The sequence below is a fragment of the Athene cunicularia genome (genome assembly GCF_003259725.1).
Source record: "Athene cunicularia isolate RWA chromosome 1 unlocalized genomic scaffold, athCun1 chr1_part1, whole genome shotgun sequence".
Taxonomy (NCBI): domain Eukaryota; kingdom Metazoa; phylum Chordata; class Aves; order Strigiformes; family Strigidae; genus Athene; species Athene cunicularia.
The window spans coordinates 24,179,614-24,203,001 of NW_020799091.1; the positions used below are offsets into that span (position 1 = coordinate 24,179,614).

The 23,388-nt window shown below is 34.1% G+C and overlaps 1 protein-coding gene across 1 annotated transcript in view; it reads left to right on the forward strand.

Moving 5' to 3' along the window:
- Positions 1-23,388, forward strand: part of NBEA (neurobeachin) — a 414,406-nt gene that overhangs the window by 78,885 nt on the left and 312,133 nt on the right. The window contains exons 21-30 of the mRNA XM_026862195.1: positions 63-255; positions 491-1,510; positions 4,271-4,488; positions 6,018-6,171; positions 13,081-13,089; positions 15,476-15,656; positions 16,761-16,891; positions 18,159-18,266; positions 19,626-19,794; positions 21,173-21,268. Coding sequence (XP_026717996.1) covers positions 63-255; positions 491-1,510; positions 4,271-4,488; positions 6,018-6,171; positions 13,081-13,089; positions 15,476-15,656; positions 16,761-16,891; positions 18,159-18,266; positions 19,626-19,794; positions 21,173-21,268 — 2,279 coding nt within the window. The remainder of the gene's footprint in view (positions 1-62; positions 256-490; positions 1,511-4,270; positions 4,489-6,017; positions 6,172-13,080; positions 13,090-15,475; positions 15,657-16,760; positions 16,892-18,158; positions 18,267-19,625; positions 19,795-21,172; positions 21,269-23,388) is intronic.

The following is a 23,388-nucleotide window of genomic DNA, read 5'->3' on the forward strand; positions in this document are numbered from 1 at the left end:
TCATAATGTTAAAATAAAGAAGCTTTTTTTGGATATATTTTGACCTAATTATTTCACTTTAGATGTTTACTTCAGTGTTCAGTGTGGCAGGACTGGATGTTTTCTCTGGGATACATTAACCCTAAGAACTCTGAAGAGCAGAAGATCACAGAGATGGTTTACAACATTTTCCGTATTCTCTTGTATCATGCAATAAAATATGAATGGGGAGGATGGAGAGTGTGGGTGGATACTCTTTCTATAGCTCATTCCAAGGTAAGAAATGGCTCGTGGATGTTTTTTTTAATACTGGTTATCTCTCGCAAAGGGACTATAGCAGTATAGTAAGATGTAAAGTGATTTAGTGCCATCTGGTGGCTATCTCCATACATGTCAAGGTGGCATTTTTTCGTCATCGTTGGTCCTTTGCTGTGAAACAATTTGTAAGCTGTATGTAATATGTTATTAAGATTCTTATTAGTATTTGTCCATCTGTTGTTTTCTTTTTAAGGTCACATATGAGGCTCACAAGGAGTATCTAGCAAAAATGTATGAAGAGTATCAAAGGCAAGAGGAAGAAAACATCAAAAAGGGGAAGAAGGGGAATGTGAGCACTATCTCAGGTCTTTCCTCTCAGACAACAGGAGCAAAAGGTGGAATGGAAATTCGAGAGATAGAAGACCTTTCACAAAGTCAAAGTCCAGAAAGTGAAACAGATTACCCTGTCAGTACAGATACGAGGGACTTACTTATGGCTACAAAGGTGTCAGATGATGTGCTTGGAAGTGCTGAGAGACCAGGAGGAGGAGTGCATGTGGAAGTTCATGACCTTTTAGTTGATATAAAAGCTGAAAAGGTAGAAGCTACTGAAGTAAAACTGGATGATATGGATTTATCACCAGAAACACTGGTAACTGGAGAAAATGGTGCACTTGTAGAAGTCGAATCACTTCTAGATAATGTATATAGTGCTGCTGTTGAGAAGCTCCAAAATAATGTTCATGGAAGTGTGGGTATTATTAAGAAGAATGAAGAAAAAGATAATGGTCCATTAATAACTCTGGCTGATGAGAAAGATGAACCTTCTAATAACAGTACCTCATTTCTCTTTGATAAAATACCTAGTCAGGAGGAGAAACTTCTACCTGAACTTTCAAGTAATCACATTTCTATTCCAAATGTGCAAGAGACGCAGATGCATCTTGGTGTAAACGATGATTTGGGATTGCTTGCACATATGACAGGTAGTGTAGATATAACATGTGCTTCAAGTATAATAGAGGACAAGGAGTTCAAGATTCATACAACTTCAGATGGAATGAGTAGCATTTCTGAGAGGGACTTGGCTTCGTCATCTAAAGGATTAGAATATGCTGAAATGACTGCCACAACTCTTGAGACAGAGTCTTCTGGTAGCAAAACTGTACCTAGTGTTGATGCAGGAAGTATAATATCAGATACAGAAAGATCTGATGATGGTAAGGAAGCAGGAAAGGAGATACGGAAGATCCAGACAACTACCACAACCCAGGTAAGTTTCAAGTGCTGTAGCCATATATATGTCTGATGTAATTGCTGTTCATTGATAAATTGATAGTATGAGGTCTGAGAGACATTTGAACTATATTTCTTTAATTATATGAAAGGTGTCCGTCCTCCAAGCATATGTACTTTGAAAATGCTGTAACATGTAAGGATTGTGAAGTCTTTCATGTCTTTATAGAAAATATGTATTGCAATTGTAGATGCTTTGGTTTTTAAAAAAAAACACCTTGCTAAGTGATTCTCTCATACATTTTTCCTTAGTTCTTCTGGACAGATTAACTGATACTTTTAGAATTTTGCTTTAGACTTTCTTGTAGTATGTTTTAAGATTAGAAATATCTATACTTTATTATGAAATACACACAGAAGTGTTTTTTACTCTTACTCTACCTTTCTCAGAGTGTAGTCTTACATCATGTTTGTACGCTGTCTTTCTTCCTGTACAGGAATGCTGGCATAAGTAATCTCGACATTTGATCATAACACTGGAAAAGGAGTAGTTTCGGGATAATAGAAGAAAAACTGTGATTTGATTTCTAGATCAGAGATGATTAATGAAAGAAGTAGTATGTACTTTCTTCTTGGAGATCCTTTCTTATCTAGGTCTCCCTCTGAAAAACTCTGAGAAATTGGTGGTTTTGTGAGAACCATAGCATTCTCAAAATTTGTACTCAGCAAAATACTAGTATTCATTTGCTATGTACCTATATGCACCCATAAACACAGTGAATTTGTAAGATAAATCTTTAATGAAAAATATAATATGACTTTGTACTAGCTACTGTAGAAAAGCCTGTCAGTGTGACTTCGGGACTTTTCTGTTCCTTTACCTCTTTTCTTGATGAATTTCAGTTGTAACACTTGAATTATAAAAATGTAAATTTATCAAGCCTATAATTATTTGTTAGGTTTAAAATTATACATAAAACTTAATGAACTGTTATCAGATCATAGTAAATTAGGAGAAACAAAATGTTTTCCAAATGTTTTACTCCTAGCTACTCACAAAATTTCTAACATATTATTTGGATCTGCAGATTATCTGTAAACTGTGTATTCTTCAAGGGTCTGACTCTACAAGTTATTTACCTCCCTTGATTCTCCATATACTACTTAAATTATAGTCCTCTCCGACAAAAATCAATGATAAACTCCATTGAATTGGTTTAAATCTGTAGCCATTAATATCTCTCTTAAATAATTTTCTTAAAAACAATTATCAACTGTCTAACCACCAGAATTGTTGTTATCTTCCAATATCTTATTTGAGTGTTGAGAAATTCCCTGTGAACTGTAAGCTGTCCATAGTTAAACCTTTTCTGTTTAAATTAAATTAACTTTAATAAAAATACATAGAAATATATATAAAACATAAGCATTATTGTTTTCATGAGTAAAGAGCAATGTTAATTTTAACATGCCTGCAGTGGAGCCAGAGGTTGAAGTTTTGATTGCAGCATGTGTGGGAACTGCCATGTTAGATTTGATCTCTTTGAGACCACTGAAAATGACTGAAAGACTGGCCACCCAAGTGTAGATAGTTGTGGTTTGCAGGGGGGGTTATGCAATGCATGTCAAAGCCTGTTCTTGCAAATAAAGTATTATTGGCTAGATAAAAACTCTTCTATTATGGTACATTTATGATACCATTAGTGCTGCTGAAATGACAACTAACTGTAGTTGTACCCAAAAGAGAACCTGCCCTGCTCTCAAAATGCTTGCTATAGCAGATCAAAATGAGAGTAAAGATCCAAGAATCTTCCCAGTTCAACTCCTGTGCCATGTCCTTTTTAACACTGCTAGCACAAATATTTTGTAAAAGTCTTTTTTTCTTTAAATGTCCAGATTTAAATCAGGAAATGAATATATGAGCGAATCAAGTATATTTTCTATAGTATATTTGCCAGTTTTAAACTAATATAATGTCACTTTAAAATAATTTCAGGGGTCCAACTTTGTATTTCTTCCTTTCAGAGATGTTGCGTATTATAAGTAATTTTGATAAGTATTTGCCTTAAATTCAGCCAAAATGTTTGTTCTTTATTACCTTTTCCTTCACGGTATTCTCCATCATATCCTCTATGCATATCTTTTACTTTTGTCTTTAATCACCAAGTGGAGATAGATATGAGGATGTAGGTATTGAAAGGGAATAAAATTCACATCAACCACCTGTTGGGAGAATCTAAAGAATATCCTAAGGATGCATAAAACTGTTAACCAAAGTGTAATGAAACTGGCAAAATGAGATTTGAGACTTGATTATCTAATGATCCTGATAAAAAGATGGCATAAATAAATTGTTTTTGGAAAATGATGAGCTGTGTAAAAGTACACTAATTCCTTGAAGCCATCAGTGTGTAGTTTGTCCATGTTTTGAGTCAATTATTCAAAGAAAATTGTGTTTTCAGCACAAAAGAATAGTTGTTTCCTATAATTAAAGTCTTGTCACTGATGACCTTGTACATGGCTGCCTTTGGTCTTTTCTGTAATACTTCAAGTGAAGAACCTGAGTGTAAAACATTGGTGAATAGCTGAGAGGAAAGCCAGTCATAGCCTCTCAGTGCTGATTGATTTGAATTGGAGCAGCTCCTTTACTGAAGGATAGTGCCTGCCTTGTAATATCAGTGTCTCCTGTAGTTTTTGCTTGAGTCTGGTTTTAGCCCATCCTTTCTCAGATTCTGTCATCTATTCAAAAACACATTACAAAAAGTTAACGTGATTTTTGAACCTCTTGTTGATGTAGGCGGTACAGGGTCGATCTGTTACCCAGCAAGACCGGGATTTACGTGTTGACTTGGGATTTCGAGGAATGCCAATGACAGAAGAGCAACGACGACAGTTTAGTCCAGGTCCACGCACAACTATGTTTCGTATCCCAGAGTTTAAATGGTCTCCCATGCACCAGCGGCTCCTGACAGACTTGCTTTTTGCACTAGAAACAGATGTACATGTTTGGAGAAGGTAGGTGGTTGTTTCTTCTTTAAATCCTGATTTGTGTTTCCATCAACAAGGGAAAAATATATGTGTTTTAGAGGATCTTACTGGGATAGTGGGAAGGGAAAGAGTTAGTGTTGGCTGAAGTGGCCCTCTGAATCTTGTATCTTCTCTTTTCACCCCTTCCCAGCCTGTAACAGCTCTATTTCACAGGTAACAATTTTGTTTCCGCGAGGTATTTTGTAACTCATACGTATCTAACTAAACTGAGCTGTTCTTTTAGCTTATGTTTAGCATTAGTATCTGCTGCTTCTGTTTCAGACATGAGGAATACTTATGTGTCTCCTAATTGCTATTTTCTCCAAATGATCAATTAAAAGAGCTTCTCTACCTGCAAACCTTATAAATAAAACCTCTTTCTTATAACATTTTCTAAGGAATCACTCTTTCTAATTGACAGGGGTTTTTTGTATGCCAGCTCCTGGTTGTGGTTAGTCTTTGTGGTTATATTTAATGACAGCAACGGGATTTCCTAGGATTTTTGTACACTTTAACAGAGATGCTCAATAACTTATTGTTATCAGAGCCCTTAGGTATAACAGACACTATTTAATCTGATTTCCAGGACACAATAGTTCATTTTCAGAAAACGTGAGCAGAGTTATATCTGAGGACCAATCTACATTGCATTTCATTTCCAGTTTGGTGAACTGTTCTGTGGTAGTCACGAAGAAATAGAAAATTATTTTATTTTATTTTATTTTATTTTATTTTATTTTATTTTATTTTATTTTATTTTATTTTATTTTAGGCCACATGTGGGGAGGGGTTTGTACTTTTTGTTTAGGTAATTCTTGGAGATTAAAGTTCAGTTTGTACATTTTCAACTGAAACCTTTCATTTTTCTTAGCTGGCTGGCAACAGTGTTTCGGGAAAAGAACATACTTATAGACCGAGTATTCCTCAGTATTTTCACAGTTTCTTATTTTGGGGAGTGAGTGTTTCATGGGACAATTTCTCAAAAATTAAGAGTTGCTGAGATTTCAGCTAATCTTATTAGCTTCTGTGGCTTGCAAAGCTGTTGCTGAAATTTTAATTAATAAAATTTATGTTAGATCAAGATATCACCATGTTATCAAATTTCCCCTTTAAAACACTAGCAGGTGTTATCATTAGGTGTTATCAAGGGTGCTTCAAATGTCAGTAGTGCATTATGATGAACTGTTAATATTAAGTAAGAATGTTTGTGCTGAAGAAAAAACCCTGCTGCTATCAGCAGAACTGCTTGTGAAGTACTGGTTGATGGGAATAAAAGGTTACAAGCCATTGTTCTCAACTGGGTATCTGAAACTATTCCTGGTGTGAAAATAGATACCAATCAGTTTGTTCGTTAGACTAGTCCTGTTCATATTTTTAGACAATTTACATGCAAAGTTTTGTAGACCAGATTCTGCCTTTATATCAAAGAAACATTCACAGTCTGGTTGTAAAGAATAAATTTGATCTAAACTTTTATTTTCACTGTTTTTAATTCATTCTTTCTTCTGTTCTTGCAGTCACTCCACAAAGTCTGTGATGGACTTTGTCAATAGCAATGAAAATATTATTTTTGTACACAACACAATACACCTCATTTCCCAGATGGTAGACAATATTATTATTGCTTGTGGAGGAATTTTACCATTGCTGTCAGCAGCCACATCCCCAACTGTAAGTACAATATTTCCACCTAGTGGTTATATTAGAAAATGTTGCTAATAATACAATATTTGCAGCTGACTTTTCTTCTTTAGGGACTCATGTCCACTCTCTGCTAATTCCCTCAAAAAATGAAAGTGTATAGTTGAAGCCATTAAGCTCTGATATACAGAGTGTTTATAACATTTTGCATTTGAAATGCTAATCTTATTAGAGAAGTAATACTAAATAAGGATAATATTTCATAAGTATTTACTAAGTAAGGGTAATATTTCATAGGTATTTAATATTTCTTTTGAAATACAAGACCATTAGGACCATGTTTACAAATCGTGATTCCTGTAACAAAATTACCTGATTTATGAAGGCTAGTCACTGATATTCATAAATTTTATTTTATTTTTTTTTTTTTTTGCATGGCCACCATTTGTTTGCATGCCAAATGATACCAAGTCATCCCCTCACTACTCTGTTTACTTTTTCCTTCAGTAGGTTCTGGCCTATGTTCCCTTATTTTTTTTTTTCTTTAATCTTGTATTGAAATAGGCTGATATTTTTATCCACTCCAATGTTCTTAAGAAGTTTTAAGTTCTTAGGTGATCACAGCTCAGGCAAGCTGAGTAGCCTAATAGAATACTTCATGAAAAATGGAGAAATATTTTGTAAATGTTGCATCATTGTCAATAGTAATTACAGTATTTGAATGTGATGCCTTTTTGTGCATATAATATTTGTGACTATTTCTTTCATATCATATCTGTTATCTTGAGCATCCCTTAAGCATATTAGTCCCTTAAACAAGTTATTATTGGCCCTTGAAATGGGAGAAAATAAGTCCCAGGAGGGACAAAGAGGCTTTGCTGAGGTAATGTGGTTAGTAAGTACTGAGGGCTACAAATTTATTTTGGCAATAAAAGCTTAATTCCTTGTTCTAGCCATTCAGCAACTGAGATTACTTTGCCTCTACTATTACTTCTAGTTAGCTAGCAAAAATCTTGCTTTGCATGATTTTATTTGAAAGATATGAATGTATGGACTAGCAATTGTATAAACATTAACATAAATTTCAGCGAGGCCATTAATGGTAAAATGCTTTGTCTTTACAACTCTCACGGTTTTAACTGAGAAAATATTTGACATAAGTAAAGGTGCAAGATTCACAGGAAAGACTTCAGTTGTCTGTAGTCACAAGAATGACGTCAGGGTTTCTGAACAAAAGATTTTGCAAGTGCTTTATTGCAAATATCGACAAGTATGAGAGAGTGCACACCAAGCCATCTTAAGATGCAGGCTGTACTATCAGTCTAGATAAAAGGATAGTGGGAGATATTTTTTAAAACAAACGTACCAAGCATCACTTATAAATGAAGATGTTTTCTTTACCATTTTTTATATAAAAATATAAACCAGGAACAGCATTAATAAGGCTGCAATTCCATTGAATGTTCTTTGTGGTTTTTAGCTCTTATCCTGGTTTATGACCCTGCAGATTCTTACTATAGAATAATAATTTTGCAGTTCACCATTTCTCTCTATTTATTATGGATAACAAATATATATATGTGTGTGTGTGTGTGTGTGTGTGTGTGTGTATAGATAGCTAGCTGATACAGCATTATAAATTACACATCCATTTGTTAAAATACTGTGTGTTGATACTGCCTTGCTACAATAGCAGTGATTTTCATGCATTGATACAAAAGACTACGTTTTCAAATTTGTGTATTATATATGCATTTCTCCACTACGTGGGGACTGTGTATATTACTTAAATGATCAATTTTGCCATCTGTTTAGGATAATAAAGTAAAAATAAATTGTGAAATAAGCTAATTTGCTGAAAGATCAGTAGCTGGCTTCAAACCGAATTAATCCTATTCTGTGAAATTAAAAAAAAAAAAAAAAAAGGGATTAATTTTGTCCCAGATGTACAGGGAATGTGGGGAGAAGTAATTAATAAAATCACAAATTACCTTCACCTGGAAATAACTGTTACCATCTAAATGATGATTTCATAATCACTTCCACCTAGCAGAGAGCTTCTTCCCTCCCATTCAACGCCATCCCTGTTCCGTCATTGCCTATCCATAAACATTAGCAGGAAGGTGGATTTATTCTTCTGTGACAGATACAAAAATCCCAGTGTATCCTTCCTCCTCCTTTGATATTGTTCTGGATCACAGTTATGAAGGGACCTGATGCCCCTGTTGAGCATCAGACCAATTCTGAATATCCGTCATGTGATAAATGAAAAGAAGTTTCACAGTGATTCTTAGACTGCTAATACTTTTGCATCCTTGAACTGCTGTGGAGATGGTGGATGGATTGCTGCTTAGGAATATATTTCTTCCCAGTCTTGAAAGGGCAAAGTAGTCCAGTGCTTATAGTCAGTTACAAAAGGCTCTTTCTCACTCTCATCCTTCTAAGAGCTGCTAATTGGAAAAGTAAGGAGGTCTGAAACTGGAAGATTTATATGATGTCTCCACTGCATAAAAACACTTATAGCAGGCCTTCTAGTGATACTTTCTGCCAGAGTAACTCTCAAGGGAGGAAAGAGCCAATATGCTTTCTCCCTCACCAATTCAAAGAATCACAGAATGGTTGAGGCTGGAAGGGACCTCTCGAAGTCATCTGGTTCAGTGCCCCTGTGCAAGCAGGGCCACCTAGAGACAGTTTATCCAGGACTGTGTTCAGATGACTTTTGAGTATCTCCGAGGATGGAGACTCCACCACCTCCCTGGGCAACCTGTGCCAGTGCTCAGTCACCCTTACAGTGAAAAAGTGTTTCTTGATTTTCAGATCGAACCTGCTGTGTGGTAGTTAATGACATTAATGAATACTTTTTCCATAAGGTATGCAGTCCAAATTTTGTGGTGCATCTCATGAATTCTTTCCAACCTCAACCATTCTGTGTTTTTGTGTGATTTTGTGATTCTGTAATTTAAATTGGGCATGGTATTAGAAGTCCAGTCAAGCTATACTGCATTACTCTTACAGAAGCAAGCTGTTCCTGTGTTACGTAAGCTGCTTTACTGGGTCAGCCCAAGGGCCTGGCTGGTTTAGCATTCTGCCTCCAACAGCGACTGCAGCTTACATCAACATACAGAAGTCTGAGCAAGCGTATTGATTGCTCTAATGATACTTCTTTTCAGCATTTAGGATTTTAACAGCCCAAGAGGGTGTCCAGGCTGTCATGTTTAATAACTACTGAGGAATTTATCCTTCTAGACTTTATCTAATCTTTCTTGAAGCTACTTACACTTTTAGCTTCCATAATATTCCTATTGCATTGAGCCTGACAAAGTAATTATATAATCTTTGAAGCACTTTTTGTCTTTTTTTTTTTTTAAATACCTGTTTAAATGTATAAAATCACTATGTGCCTTACTATTTATGCTGTGAAAGTAGCAGTTAATCATGTCTTTATTTATCTCCGTATCACTTATGACTTTGTAGGCTTGAGTCATATCTCCTGGTGTGCCTGTTTGAATTCATAGTCTTCATCTTGTTTAGTGTGTCTGTCTTTGGAGCCTCTGATCCTCCATATGTATATTCTGTGGAGCTTTTCTAGGTGTCAAAATCCTCACATTTTGTAGATCCTGTAGAGTATGTATATTCAGTTTACCAGCAAGTAAGAGCTCATTTTTCTACATTTCTTCCTTTCTCACTTTCGTGAATGGTGACTCTCAAATATTCCCACTGAAGGCCTTTTGGCTTTAAAAATTTTGAAATTTTAAAGTAATAGTTCTTACTTCTTTCCTCCTAGAGTGTTGTATTTGTGGCATAGGACGTGGATTTGCATCTACTTATAAAAATTAATTTACTCTTTGGTCTGGAATAAGGAAATATGAGAGCAAAAAGGCTCTAGAACAGACAGTAAATAAAGGTCATTCCACCTGTTTACTTCGGGATGATAAAACAGTATGGAATTTAGGAAAAGATTAGGGTAAATTTAGGTATCCACTTAAAGTACTTACATGTGGACTAAATTTCTAGCCAATGGAGATCTACTCAGTAGAAGTGAATGATTCAGCTATCTCTAATGCAAACATCTAGTAGTGTCTGGTGAGCCAGACCCCTGTAGGGTCCATTGACTGCAATTATTGTTAACCTAGAGCTGAATCCAGCCTCTTTTTATGATGTAGCTTGTTTTCTAATGTTGAAAATGACAGAGAGAAACACATAGTTCCTTCATTGATCTCACAGTCCTACCTATTCACAGTTCCTTGACTTCAGTGTGTCGGTCTGAGTTCAAACAATGCCTCATCCTGGACTGTTCATTCATAGAGAGTCATAAATGTCTCTTACAAAACTCATCTCAACAGTCTGCTATAGAGTTAGTTATTACATGTGCCCTATTGTCTTTCATTTTTTAAAGGCATTTCACCTATTTCTCATCAATAGAACAGATGCTGAATATTGGATGCTTGAATTAATTAAGGCTATATGCAGAAAAGAACCAAGAGATAAATTTAGCAAAATGACTATCAGAATATTGGAGGGATTGCAGATTTTTTTTTTCTTTTGTGCAAAAGATTCTGTATTGTGTTCCCTCCCTTGCTGAAAAAGCAGTACTGTCACAGTTTCTTTAAAAAGATTAATGTTTGGGGAATTTCCCATTTCAGGAAGATTTTTTCCTTTGCATATTAGGATTTGGAGTGAAATGGCATTTTTCTGGGCTGGGTGGAAGATCACTCCATGATCCCTTGTCTGCTGTGGAACAGGAAATCTTAATTATGGAATTTCTTCACTGTTAAATTCTTGTAATAGAAATCTGCAGTTTGCCTTGCTTTTTTGAATCCCGACTAGGGTGTTCTGAATAGTGCTATGAACAGGAGCCTTTATGTATGAATAGAAAAAAAAAATAAAAAAAAAAATGCATTCCGTGTAAAAACAAACCACTCACAAATCTCTGACTCAAGAATACAGTGGAGGTTATAAATTTGTATGAAATACAGGGGGAAGTTTACTGTAATTCACAGTAATCTATTCTCACATTTTAATATTTCCCTTGATTTCAATTCTATACCACCTCTGTCTCAGGGTCTGTACAAGGACTTACTTAAAATGCTGGTGTTTTGAAAGGGCTGTCAATTGTATATATGAAACAATTTGAAACTGAAGAAAATATTTACAAAAAAATATAATCAATTTTGTTGTTTTACAGTATAAGCTGGAGTGTGTTTCACTATTGATTGTGATGTCTTGCTTATTAAATTGGGCATATTAAGTAACTGCCAATATTATAGGGAGGTCATAAAATATAAAATACTTTTTTTTTTTTTCTTTCTGTGTGGGAGTTCTTTGAGGCTTTTTAATTACAGCTCTAAGGAAGACATTTTTAAGATGGTGGACAAGTGGAGAGCTGTAAGGAAAAAGGTTTGCAGAAGATGCTTTCTGTTAATAGCAGCTGGTTGCCAGATAAAACACTTTGTGTACAAGCTAGGAATTTGAAGTAATCATTGCTTACTACAAGCATAGCAGCTGTGACAAGGGCTTGAGGACATAGAGTAAGGCAGTAGAAATCTGAGGAGTTGAAATATGTGTAGACAATTGAGAGTAAATTTCCAGACCCCTTGCAATTAGTTTGTTTCTCAGCTTACTCTGTGAAGTCTATAATTCTAATTCTTGCTTGCAACATTTAAAACAGCAGCTCTCAAATTGTGATCTGAGAATTGCCAGTGTTATATGAACGGCTGTCTACAAAGCTCAATTAAACATTTAAAGACAGTCTTTATTAGGTCTATCTATTAAAAGCCAAGATGAGATATTCTTCTGTATGTCCTGTATATAGTGTTAGCATTATCATGTTCATGACTCATGTGATTCCACATGAGGTGCTGTGTGATCTATTACAATTCTGAGAATCATCAGTGGCACGCTGATATAAAAATTGTCAGCTAGTAACCGAGGTATAATAGCCACAGGTTAATTCTCGAGGTGCATCCAGCTAGAAAACAGGAAAACACATGTATTTTAAAAATGGCCAAACATGGTGTTTTCTGTTCCGAAAGGAAACAAACAGTTTGTTTCAACTTTTTTTTCTTTCTGATAGATTAGGTTTTCCACTATTTAAATGACAAAAATACTGTCATACTGTTGAAAATTCAGTTTTTTTCTCTTTTAAAAACATAACCAGTGAATTCTTTAAGGATTAGTTCCTAGCCCATTGTGATAAGAGAAAAAGTGCATCTACCTAAAACTAAACCATCAAAATTTAACACCTCTATTTAATTGTGAACATGGGAATTTGAAGACTAACTCAGTCCTAGGGCCTTAGTGAATCTTTGGTTTTGTTTTGTTTTTTTTTTCCCCCTATGGTTCCAAAGTATTCAGATATCCACTATGATATTGGTTCAGGTTGAAGAAATCACACCCACAATAATAGATATATATTGAGCTATCTTGTGTTGCTTCAAAGGAAGGAGCATTATGCATGAAGAACCAGCTTGCTTTTTGTGATTTATATTTGTTTTTTCAAAGCATTTTAAACATATTTGCCTCGTCATACAAGGATTAATTACTTTATTACATTTCAGTTGAATGGCTTGTTGTAAAATTCTCATTTTATTTCTGTATAATCAGTGAAAACATTACTTTGGTTTACACTGCTTCAGAAAATTGCTCTATGTACTATATAAAAGATGTACATTGGTTTGGAAGAATCAGTGTTTACATGAACTCCATAATAATACAAGATTTACGGATTTCCTTGTGCATAGCTATATCTTAGAAGTCTTTATTTTCAAATGTTCATCCTGAGCTGAAATGTTTTGCTGTTCTAATTATAAATTAAACAAATGTATAATTCCAAGATACTAATTTGTTTCAATTTTACATTGTATTTTTAGTTAACTTAAATAATTTTCTTTTTCTTTTATTGTTGTGATCTGTTGTCTGTTTTGTCTGTTGCATGTCCAGGGTTCTAAGGTTAGTATTGCTGCTGTAAGTTTCAGTTTTTTGCATTTTCAAAAATACCTTATTTTTGATCATTTAATATTTTGGCTTTTTTTATTATTATTTTCCTATATCATATAGTAGGATGTGAATAGGAATGTATTGGGTGTAATCATTAATTTTTCCTAATATGTTTCCCTTGAGTAACTTAATGCATTGTCAAGTATGATGATAACTCAGCTACTGGACTGAACGTAGACATTTAAGTTATAAATGTGGTTGTCAATAGAAAAGCTCTTTAGGCGCTGAACATGTTAATTGTATGGGAGACTTGCTGCTCTTAAAGTATGCCGAGTAGTCATGAAATGGTGATTAGGTCACTTTTTAAAGAATTTTTGAGCTACACCTATCTAAAATATTGCTAATACCAGAAGGCAACTTGATCAACAATGGAGTTTATGTTAAATGTTATTAGAATATCAGTGTGCTGTAGTTAACAGGTAGAAATGATGGTAAGTTTTGCTGTAAAAACCAACACACTTTTTTTTTTTTTTTCTATCCAGCAGAATTTTAAGAAGATTTGTAAAAAATGATTATTTTTTTTTTCAATTCAAAGTTTGCAAAAATCTTGATGAAATATACTAAAATATTATATAAAATGAATTCATTACATAACTTGCAGACAAAATAAAAAAATAGATAGTCTGAGAAGGTTTAATACTATGATTGATGCAATACAGTTGAAGCTTGAGAAAAATCACCATCAAGCAGTCAGTTGGCTTCTAGCAAGCCTGATGTTATTTCAAGCATGAGTTTTAAGTTCAGGTTTCTATAACCACCTGTGAGTTTTTCTAGCAGACTCTTATGGCTATAGATTTTAGCAAATACATTTTCTTTGGATGAATGGTTTCAGAAATTATGTTCCAGTCTCATAAAAAACCAGCAGTTTATTTTTCAAAAAAAAAAACCCACAGCACACACTAAGCAGGGGAGACCTGGCTAAAGAAGATAGACTGGAAATCATTCTTCTGAGCTTTGTCATTTTACCATTTTTCTGATATTGAGCAGATCAGAGAGATGACAGCCTTTCCCAAATCACTCGTAACCGACATGTTACATCCTTAAGAGAAATTAAAGTGGTGACACATGCCACATTGTATCCAATTTTCAAAGCATTTGTTTCCTGTTTGGCACAGGTTTATAATTTTGGATGTAAAATATTCTAAAAAGTGACTCATGAGTGAAGATAGTAATTTTTTAAACTATGGAAATAAAGGATTTTTGAAATTTTTTTATATTTCTTTTTCTTTGGAATAGTCTTAAGAGCACAAAATATATTTTGATTTTTTTTTTTTTAGATTCTTCTTAGTAAATGAATACAAATAAACAAACACAAAAGAAGTAATAATTTTGAAAAGAACTGAACTCTGTGTTCAGAAGAGCCCTGCAGTCTGAGATCTTGACAATCCATAAGAATCAGCCATCTGTAAACAATTTTAAAAATAGTATTTAGGTATATAAATGTGGCCCCATCAAGTACTAAATCCTGCTTCCAGTTTTTCATAGCTCCAGAGGTAAAATATTTAAACAGATTTTTTTTTAAATTAAATTTACTGTTTTCTCATCTGCACTGTTAGACACCTGAATGCATTTGAAAACATGACTCTTGACATTTAACTATCTTTTTGAAGAAAAACATGATCCCCATTTAGATTTCAGAAATATTGACCTCATTCAGCTTTTTTCTGTGGTTTCCCATTAAGGATAGTCCAACACTGCATTAGGAAAGAAACGGCCTTTGGGAAATACGAGCTGCACGCCATGTAACTTGGCACATTTTTGCTTCCTCCCATTGCTGTTGTGAGAGAGTAGACATACTGTCTTCTGATCTCCAGGAAAATTGCACTCTGTGAGGTTTCTGTATGGTACAGGCATTCCCAGGGAGAAGCAATTCGTGGAAACAGGGCAAAACTGTCTGATTTTTCCCGCTCCAGTCCTCACATTTATTTGTTTATTTAAAGGAATGTAAAAGCCGTACAGACAGTAATGACTTTCATCTGTTACCTGTCAGTTTGCTTAGCCTATGGAAGAATGTAAGAGTATGCTGCACCCTTATAGACCACGCATTGTTTTACTGTCTGGCCACACTCTGTCTTTATGTAAACACTGATAACTTTCTCATTTATATTAAACTTTTTTGGCGTCTACTACAGCATGTAAATGTAAATAATTTTCTCACTCTTCATGCTGTCTTACTATGAATTTCACTCACAGTTTATATTAATGGTAATAGGGGATTTTTAAATAACTTTTCAACATATTTACCATTAAGCATAACAATTTAGATTTGTACGTGTATGTGCTGTCTTTATATTTCAGTTGTGTTCAAACTGTTTAATTCAATTATCTCCTTTTAAAGACTGAATTGGAAAATATTGAAGTGACACAAGGAATGTCAGCAGAGACAGCAGTAACTTTTCTCAGCCGTCTGATGGCAATGGTTGATGTACTAGTATTTGCCAGTTCTCTAAATTTTAGTGAGATTGAAGCTGAAAAAAACATGTCTTCTGGAGGTCTAATGCGACAGTGCCTAAGGCTTGGTAAGTCGGCAGACAGTATGTATTAAATAATTACTTACAGATCAATGAGCTACAGATGGATCAACTGGTGACACATGTAGGAAAGGACTTGTACTGACTATGATGTGATAGAATAAATATCCTGTTTATTGTTGATTTGATACAGTTTTAAGGTTGATTTAGACACAAGAATAAATTAAAATGACATGACTGAAATTGTTCTTTCTTATGTATTTCAAGCTGTATGTATTTTCAGGGAGTAAAAATATAAATAAGTAAATAGAGAATTATTTTTTTTCTTAAAACTACTTTGCTACCTGTGTGTGGCAGATCTCCTTATACAAGTCTCCATGGATTTTGAAGACTACTTATAGGCTATATAAGAATAAAAGTATGGGATGCGTGTGCAGACTCTGTAGACCTTAATATATGTTGCAACAGTCTGGCACCTCTCTTCACTATTTAGTATTTGCTATATTTAGTTAGAATTAATTTAGGAAATTTAAAAATTTATTAATAATTCAAGCTGTTCTGTGCAAACTATATCGATTTATCCTTGTAAGCATTAAATTTTGACTGTCATCTGTCATGACACTGTTTTGCTGATGTTATGTATATCCCACATACTTTTTCATCTCTCAAATGATGAATAATTTTCGTACTCAGATTTTGTGCTGTTATTGTTTTTATGATTTCTTAAGTTATTGATAATTATACTGCTCCTGGTATAAAACTTGTAGTTTATTCTAAATGATCAATTTTCATCAAATTCTAAGTTCCTGCCTACTATTTTTTTCTATTCTAGCTGTACATAAGTACTTCCAGATTTTAAGTGTTGATAACCGATCAATAACATATGAGAGCTCCAGTCAAGGACTAATAGTTTTCAAATTTTAATACAGTGATATAGCGGTTACTTGAAACATTTAGTTTTTCAACTAAAGAATTAAATGAGTAAGTCACCGTAATGCTTTCTTAGTACTGACAGTCTAATGTGAGAATTATGTTGCTTTTCCTATTTGGACATGGTTATTGACATATGAAACTAGACATACAGTCTGCTGATTGATGTTCTGAATATAATGAGGAAATATTCTAATTCGTAGCATTTTCATAACTTATTAGTTTGTTGTGTGGCTGTGAGAAACTGCTTAGAATGTCGGCAGAGGCAGAGAGAGAGAGTGACCAAGACATCATTAATCAGCAGTAAAACTCAAGAGGCTCTTCAGGGTGTAACTGCGTCAGCAGCGACCAAGGTAACCCAGTCTTCAGTTACCAGCAGCAGTGACAAGTCTGTACCACTGCTTTATAGGATCAGAAAATAATTGTGACTGCCTTCTCAAATATTTGGCAAAATCTTATGCTTTTGCTATTGTGGTGTAAAGTAAAATAATGTGGGAGGATTTATTTGAAACAAGAGGATGTTAATTCAGTAGTATGACTTGCGTGATTTTAAACAGCTTTTTTTCTTCTTGCTTGGTCTACTTCAAAGAGCAAGTCCCCTTACTCACTTCTGTCATATGTACCTGCATAGCTTTTTTAATCTGTCAGGACACTTGCAGTTTTGATGAAACCCTGCAATCACATCTTTATTGGTGGAACATCTGAGTCTGGTAACTTCAACAGACCCTCGCATGCATATTACACATCAGTATTTTCTATCTGATTTTTGGAATGAAACTTGATTAATATTCGATTACAGCTTAGTTTTTCCACTTTCATTAATCACTGTTCATCCTTTTTTTTAAACTTGTTAAACAGCTTTAAGACTTTGGGAGTCCTGAGACTAAAATCTCAAAGAATTTAGCACAGCCCATGACTAAAATGCAACACTTTGTATGATGCAAATGATTTATTTTTTTGCTACTATATTTTCATTACTAAATTCTGTAGCTTGTCTTCCCTAAAGGCTTTTTCAGACAGCATTTAAAGCTCAGCTCCTTTCACAATATTATTTCCTTAAATCTCACAAAAACATTACATATCTCCATGTTAGCACTTTCAGTGCAATTTTAGGTGTTTAGGCATCATTTGTAACACATAATAATTTTTTAAAGGAAGCATACTACTCAATGCTTTTGTAATAATAGAAGTTATTCTCTAAGTAGTCTGTAATAATTCTCAGTAAAATGAACATAAACTAATTTTTAAAAGCTTTTCTACTCATAATTTTTAAATTTAACACATGTATTAGAAATAATTTATTGTAGTGCTGTGAAACAACTGTAATCTGAAAAAAAACCATTTATGTGTAAACTATTATTTTAACTCTGAGAAGAGGTACAGTTGTTCTGAGGTACTGGGAAGATATAACTACTTATATCTAAATAGTATTAAGACAATAATTCAAAATATTGCTTTATTTCTAGAAACCTTGTCTGGATATTATGTTGGAAGTATATTGGTAGTAAAAAAGCATTTAAGATTGATGCAATATTTTTAAAAGGTGTTAAATTAAGGTTCTAACAGAAATGCTTTGATATTTGCGGGGGGGGGGAAAATCTCAATACTTTTTGTTTTTAGACTCCCCTTGAAAATGTCCCTGGCAATCTTTCTCCTATAAAAGACCCTGATAGGCTCCTTCAGGATGTTGATATTAATCGGCTACGAGCAGTTGTTTTTCGTGATGTGGTGAGTAATATGTGTTGTAATTCTTTATTTTGCAAAATCATCACTTATATTTTGAAAGACATTTTGATTGTACTGAAATTAAAAATATCCTTCACATGTTGCACTTCATATATTATCTGCAAACCATCTGCTTGTGGCTTTGTAACTACCAGCCACTTCATTCACTTTAAATCATACTGGTAAGCTATTTGAGACTAGTAACTAACTGTGTTTAAAAATCAGACTTGAACTTATATTAGTGAAATAATCACAGTCAGAATAAATCAGCTATGGCCTATGTTGGATTAAAAGTGAATTGCTAAAGGTGTCAGCTATTTGTCCAAGCAGTGTAGGAGGAAGAACTATTATATGTATTACAGAACTGCACCAAACTGATTTATAAAGACAATTTTTTCTTCTGCTAAATATATACAAGTATATACTTTTTTTTTTTCTGATTTGTCTGCAACTGTTTTTAGCATAAAACATCACTACAAGATAATTTGTTTTTGAAAGTAGTACACTAGCAGTTATTATTATGTTGTGGCCCAAGGGCAGCCCCCGGCATTTGGCCTTATTGAAACTCCCCCAGTTGGGCTCAGCCCATGGCTCCAGCCTGTCCAGGTCTCTCTGCAGAGCCTCCCTGCCCTCGAGCAGATCAACACTCCCACCCAACTTGGGGTCATCTGCAAACTGACTGAGGGTGCACTCGATCCCCTCGTCTAGATCATCAATAAAGATGTTGAACAGGAGTGGCCCCAAAACCGAGCCCTGGGGGACACCACTCGTGACCGGCCGCCAACTGGATTTAACTCCATTCACCACAGCTCTTTGGGCCCAGCCATCCAGACAGTTTTTTACCCAGCGAAATGTCCAAACTGCGATTTATTGCTGGGAGAAAAACAACTGTCATATCCCTCCTGCTTTTACTTGTTAGCAAAATCTGTTGTACCTTCTTATACATCCAGTGTTAGCTAGAAAGGCATCAGCGAGTTTAGTTTTCTCTCTCAGTGGTAATACTCCTTGCCTTCTTGTGGCAGGAGGTCTCATCCTTGGGGCAGCAAAAGTCAGTTGCCCTTGCTGTTGAGAAGCCTCGAAAGCACTCTCAGAGCAGTCAGGCCTCTGTTCTGAAAAGCCCGCTGACTCCACAGTCCAGGAGATTTGTGAAGTTGCCAAATTACCTGTAAAATTCAGTACTTAATACATGCTGTGTGCATAGTATTCACCTGAAAATACATTAAATCTTCTACATAATCCGTTTGCTACTACGAACAGATACATTTCAGAAAGCTATTATTTATTAAGCCTTGTGATGATCTTGTGTGAAAATTCTGTGAAAATGTCTGATATTATAGAACTATTCCCTTTTCTCCAACACAGGATGACAGCAAACAAGCTCAGTTCTTAGCTTTGGCAGTAGTCTACTTTATTTCTGTTCTGATGGTTTCCAAGTACCGTGATATACTAGAACCGCAACGAGAAACTGCAAGGTCTGGGAGCCAAGCAGGTAGAAATATCAGACAAGAAATAAATTCGCCAACAAGTACAGGTACATTTGTTTTCTTCAAATGTTATTTGATTTTTTTTTTTAGGACTGTAATTATTTTGCTGCAAAGTATTTTTAGTGAGTAACTTAAAATTCTAATAAATTGTTTGCTACTTTCTTCCTGTATAGTCATTTTGTTCTTTAACATACATTGACAGATTTCAGTTATTCTGTGTATTTGCTTTTAGGGCATAACTAATTTTCATTTACATATTGCTTTTTTATGCCTTTTTTTCTTTAATTTGGAAAGAACTAAAATGAAACGGGGTGCCTCATGGAGTTAAAGATGTAAAGTACAAGATAGTTGATCACACAACTTTCTGAATCTGTTATTTGTTAAGAACAACAGATATCTTTATACCAAGAAATGTATAAACAGCAAACACAGCTGTTTGCCCATGTGAACTCCCTTTGTTTGAGTGAGAAGGTTTGTGAAAGGGTAGTGGAGGACTGAGTGCTTTCTTGGGGTCCTGCTGTGTTGGTGGCCGCATTTAAAAGCCTATGGAAACAATATAATAAAAAGGAAACATTTCTGTTGCCTTCTTTGTCTGAACTGTTCATGATTTTTATTAGTAGTAAGTGGTTTATACTAGCATGTGTTCTTCAGCATGAGAGGGAAGGAGTCTGTTAGCTTGCAGAACCTGTCAGAAATTAGAGATCCAAACTTTACTCCACTTTGTTTCAAATATTTTACACAGTTCAGTAGGATTTTTCAAGTCAGATTGGATTGATTATAACTCTACCTTCTGTGTTAAAAGAGTTGAAAACAGTAACTGAATTTGTCCATGAAGCTATGTATATTTTTCTCCTTGTATTGATTTTTATTTACTTTTTTCATTTATGGAGTTGCTAATTTTCATTCTTCATAGAATTTATCTTCCAATTCATGTCATATTTACATATAGTCATTAGTTTCTCATTCATCATGATGTTTTAATTTACTACTTACACATAATTTTTAAAGTCCATGTGCTTGTAGGCTTTCCATTTTAAATATACATGAATGTAGTTAGTTATGAGAAGTCATAATTTTTTTGTGCCTCCCTGGTTTTATGTTATGGTTCTGCACTAAGAAACTGCTGGTTTCAGTGAACAATTTCATCGTAATTGTCTTGCCTCTGTGTGTGTGTATATATATCTGTGTCTGTCTGTATCTTTTTTTCCCCATGAATGTTGCTCTTGAAGTGCCCAAATAATAGGTACGCTGTTTCCTATCTCTTGATACAGAACTTGTTTTCTTCCTTTAGAAATGCATTTTTTTGTTGATAATACCATATGTGCATGTTTCAATGAGATAGGATATCTGTCATGGATCCACAGTGGACCAGGCCACACATGAATACTAGCTGGCTCACATTTGATTCCATGATTTTCTCCACAGTTGTGGTCATACCATCTATCCCTCACCCAAGTTTGAACCATGGATTCCTTGCCAAGTTAATTCCTGAACAGAGCTTTGCCCACTCATTTTACAAAGGTAATATTAACATCATCTCCTAACCTGTTTGGGTGTTCTTATTTAATGTCATGTAATTCAAGAACTAACTGTGATGTAATTGTTGATAAATAAGTATACGCCTCAGGTTACATGGAGATCAGACCTGATGATACCTTTAAAACTTTAACTTCCTGCCTACATTTCTCTAGGAAATCTCTTTCCCACTTTTACTACCATTTATTAACTTTACTTATTATGAAATAAAATAAAATAAAAAATAAAAGCAGCCAGGAGGAGGGAATGGATGTAGAAAATTTTAAGTGCTTTTGGTTTGTGGTTATTCTGCTACAATATTAGGTCCATAAAAATAAAATCAGACCTATTTTAAAAATATTGCATACCACCTAAAGTATGTAGTACTTTTGTAGTATTCCCATTCCCTATATCTTTTCCCGTTCTTTTGCCTTTCTTTCTTGCTTTTTTTCTTACCTTCTTGATGGTATGTAAACCTCTGATATTGTATGTATTGTGAATTATTTTATGCCTGTTAGTTAATGTGCTGTGCTTTTCTTGAAGAAAACTGCTTTTGTGACCAGAGCAACTATTATACGTTTTGGGCCTGATTTGTTTTGTTTGTTTGTTCATTTGTTTGTTTGAATAGATATTATATAATGCAGGGAATATGTTTTTCAGATGTCATTACTTGAAAAAGAAAGGGTTGCCTGAACATAACTTTAGCAAAGTTTGCATGTACATTTCGACACTAATTTGCATGCACTGTGCTGTGTATACAGAAATATAGGTTAAAAATGTAATGTGATGAAAATGTTCTTGGTATAATTTTGAAAAATCTCAGTGGGTAAAAAGATTGATTTATAAAAAGCCTAAGAGATTTTAAATTGCATTCTGTTTATAAAGAACAAAAATAGTTAACCTCCTATTTTATTAATAATGCTACTTGTGTTTTTTATCATATGCTGTTCTGGGAGCATTATATAAAAATACTCATTGCATCAGCTTAATCTATCACTGTTAGTCTGGCGTTTCTTAAACTTTGGTGTGTGCGTATATATGTATTATAAATTGCTTTGTATTTTAACAACTAGTAAGCAAGCATTTGTGATTTTTCTTAGTAAGACTATTGTCTGGCAAAAAATTATTTTGGATCATTCAAATTGTTGGTGTAATATTCTTTGTTGTGTCATAGTTGCATTTGTATGATTTAATCCATCACTGATAAAAAAAGGAATCATTTGCTCTTAGTTCAGAAGACTATTGCAATACTATGTGGTACTACAGAATAAAGCCCTGAAACTTCTTCAGCTATTGCTTTTTCATCTTTTTATTTCCATTTAGAACATATTTCAGTGTGTCAGGCATAGGATATTTTATTTTTAACCACCTTTGCTTGAAAATTAGAATGTTAGACTGCCTCAATATGCAGTTTAATTTTTAATTTTAACATTTTAATTTTGACATTTTAATTTTCATTAAATTTAACACAATAAAAATTAACTACAACATAAATGAGATTATATTGCTTTTTGTACAAAGCCTGACATTTGATATAATGGGTGGCAAAAGGAGGGGATAAACAAATAGTTTTTCTTCTTATCCATATATAGTACAGCAATAAAATATATGTAATGAAAGCAGAAAAAAAGTTTAAGAACAAATGGAGTCAGTCATACAAACTCACCAATATTTCAGATAAAGCATTTTTTGAATCATTGTGTATTCTATACTGTTATCTGTAGTACTTGTTTTACCCTGAGTTCAAGTAAAATACTTGTTTGTTTTTAAAATATTTAAACAGAACTAAAATAAAAGTGTGAACAAGATACAACAGTAAAGCTTTGGCTTTAGAAACAAATTATTCAATAAAGGAAATGTTATCCGTAGCTAGTTATTTTATTTGTTGATATAATCTCATCCTTCAAGGTTTTACCTCTGAGAGGTCTTGACCTCTTGCACCTAACTCACCTGTTAGAGAAGAAAAATATTTCTGCTTTTTATATTCTGAACTCAGTTTCTCAGTTTTGAACATTAGCAGAAAGTGAAATGAAAAAAATTGTCAACACAGTTAGAAAAGGCTAGAAGTCAAAACCTATTTTGTAGTTTCAAAAATCTTTAATTTCATTGGCTAAGCCAATTGGTTT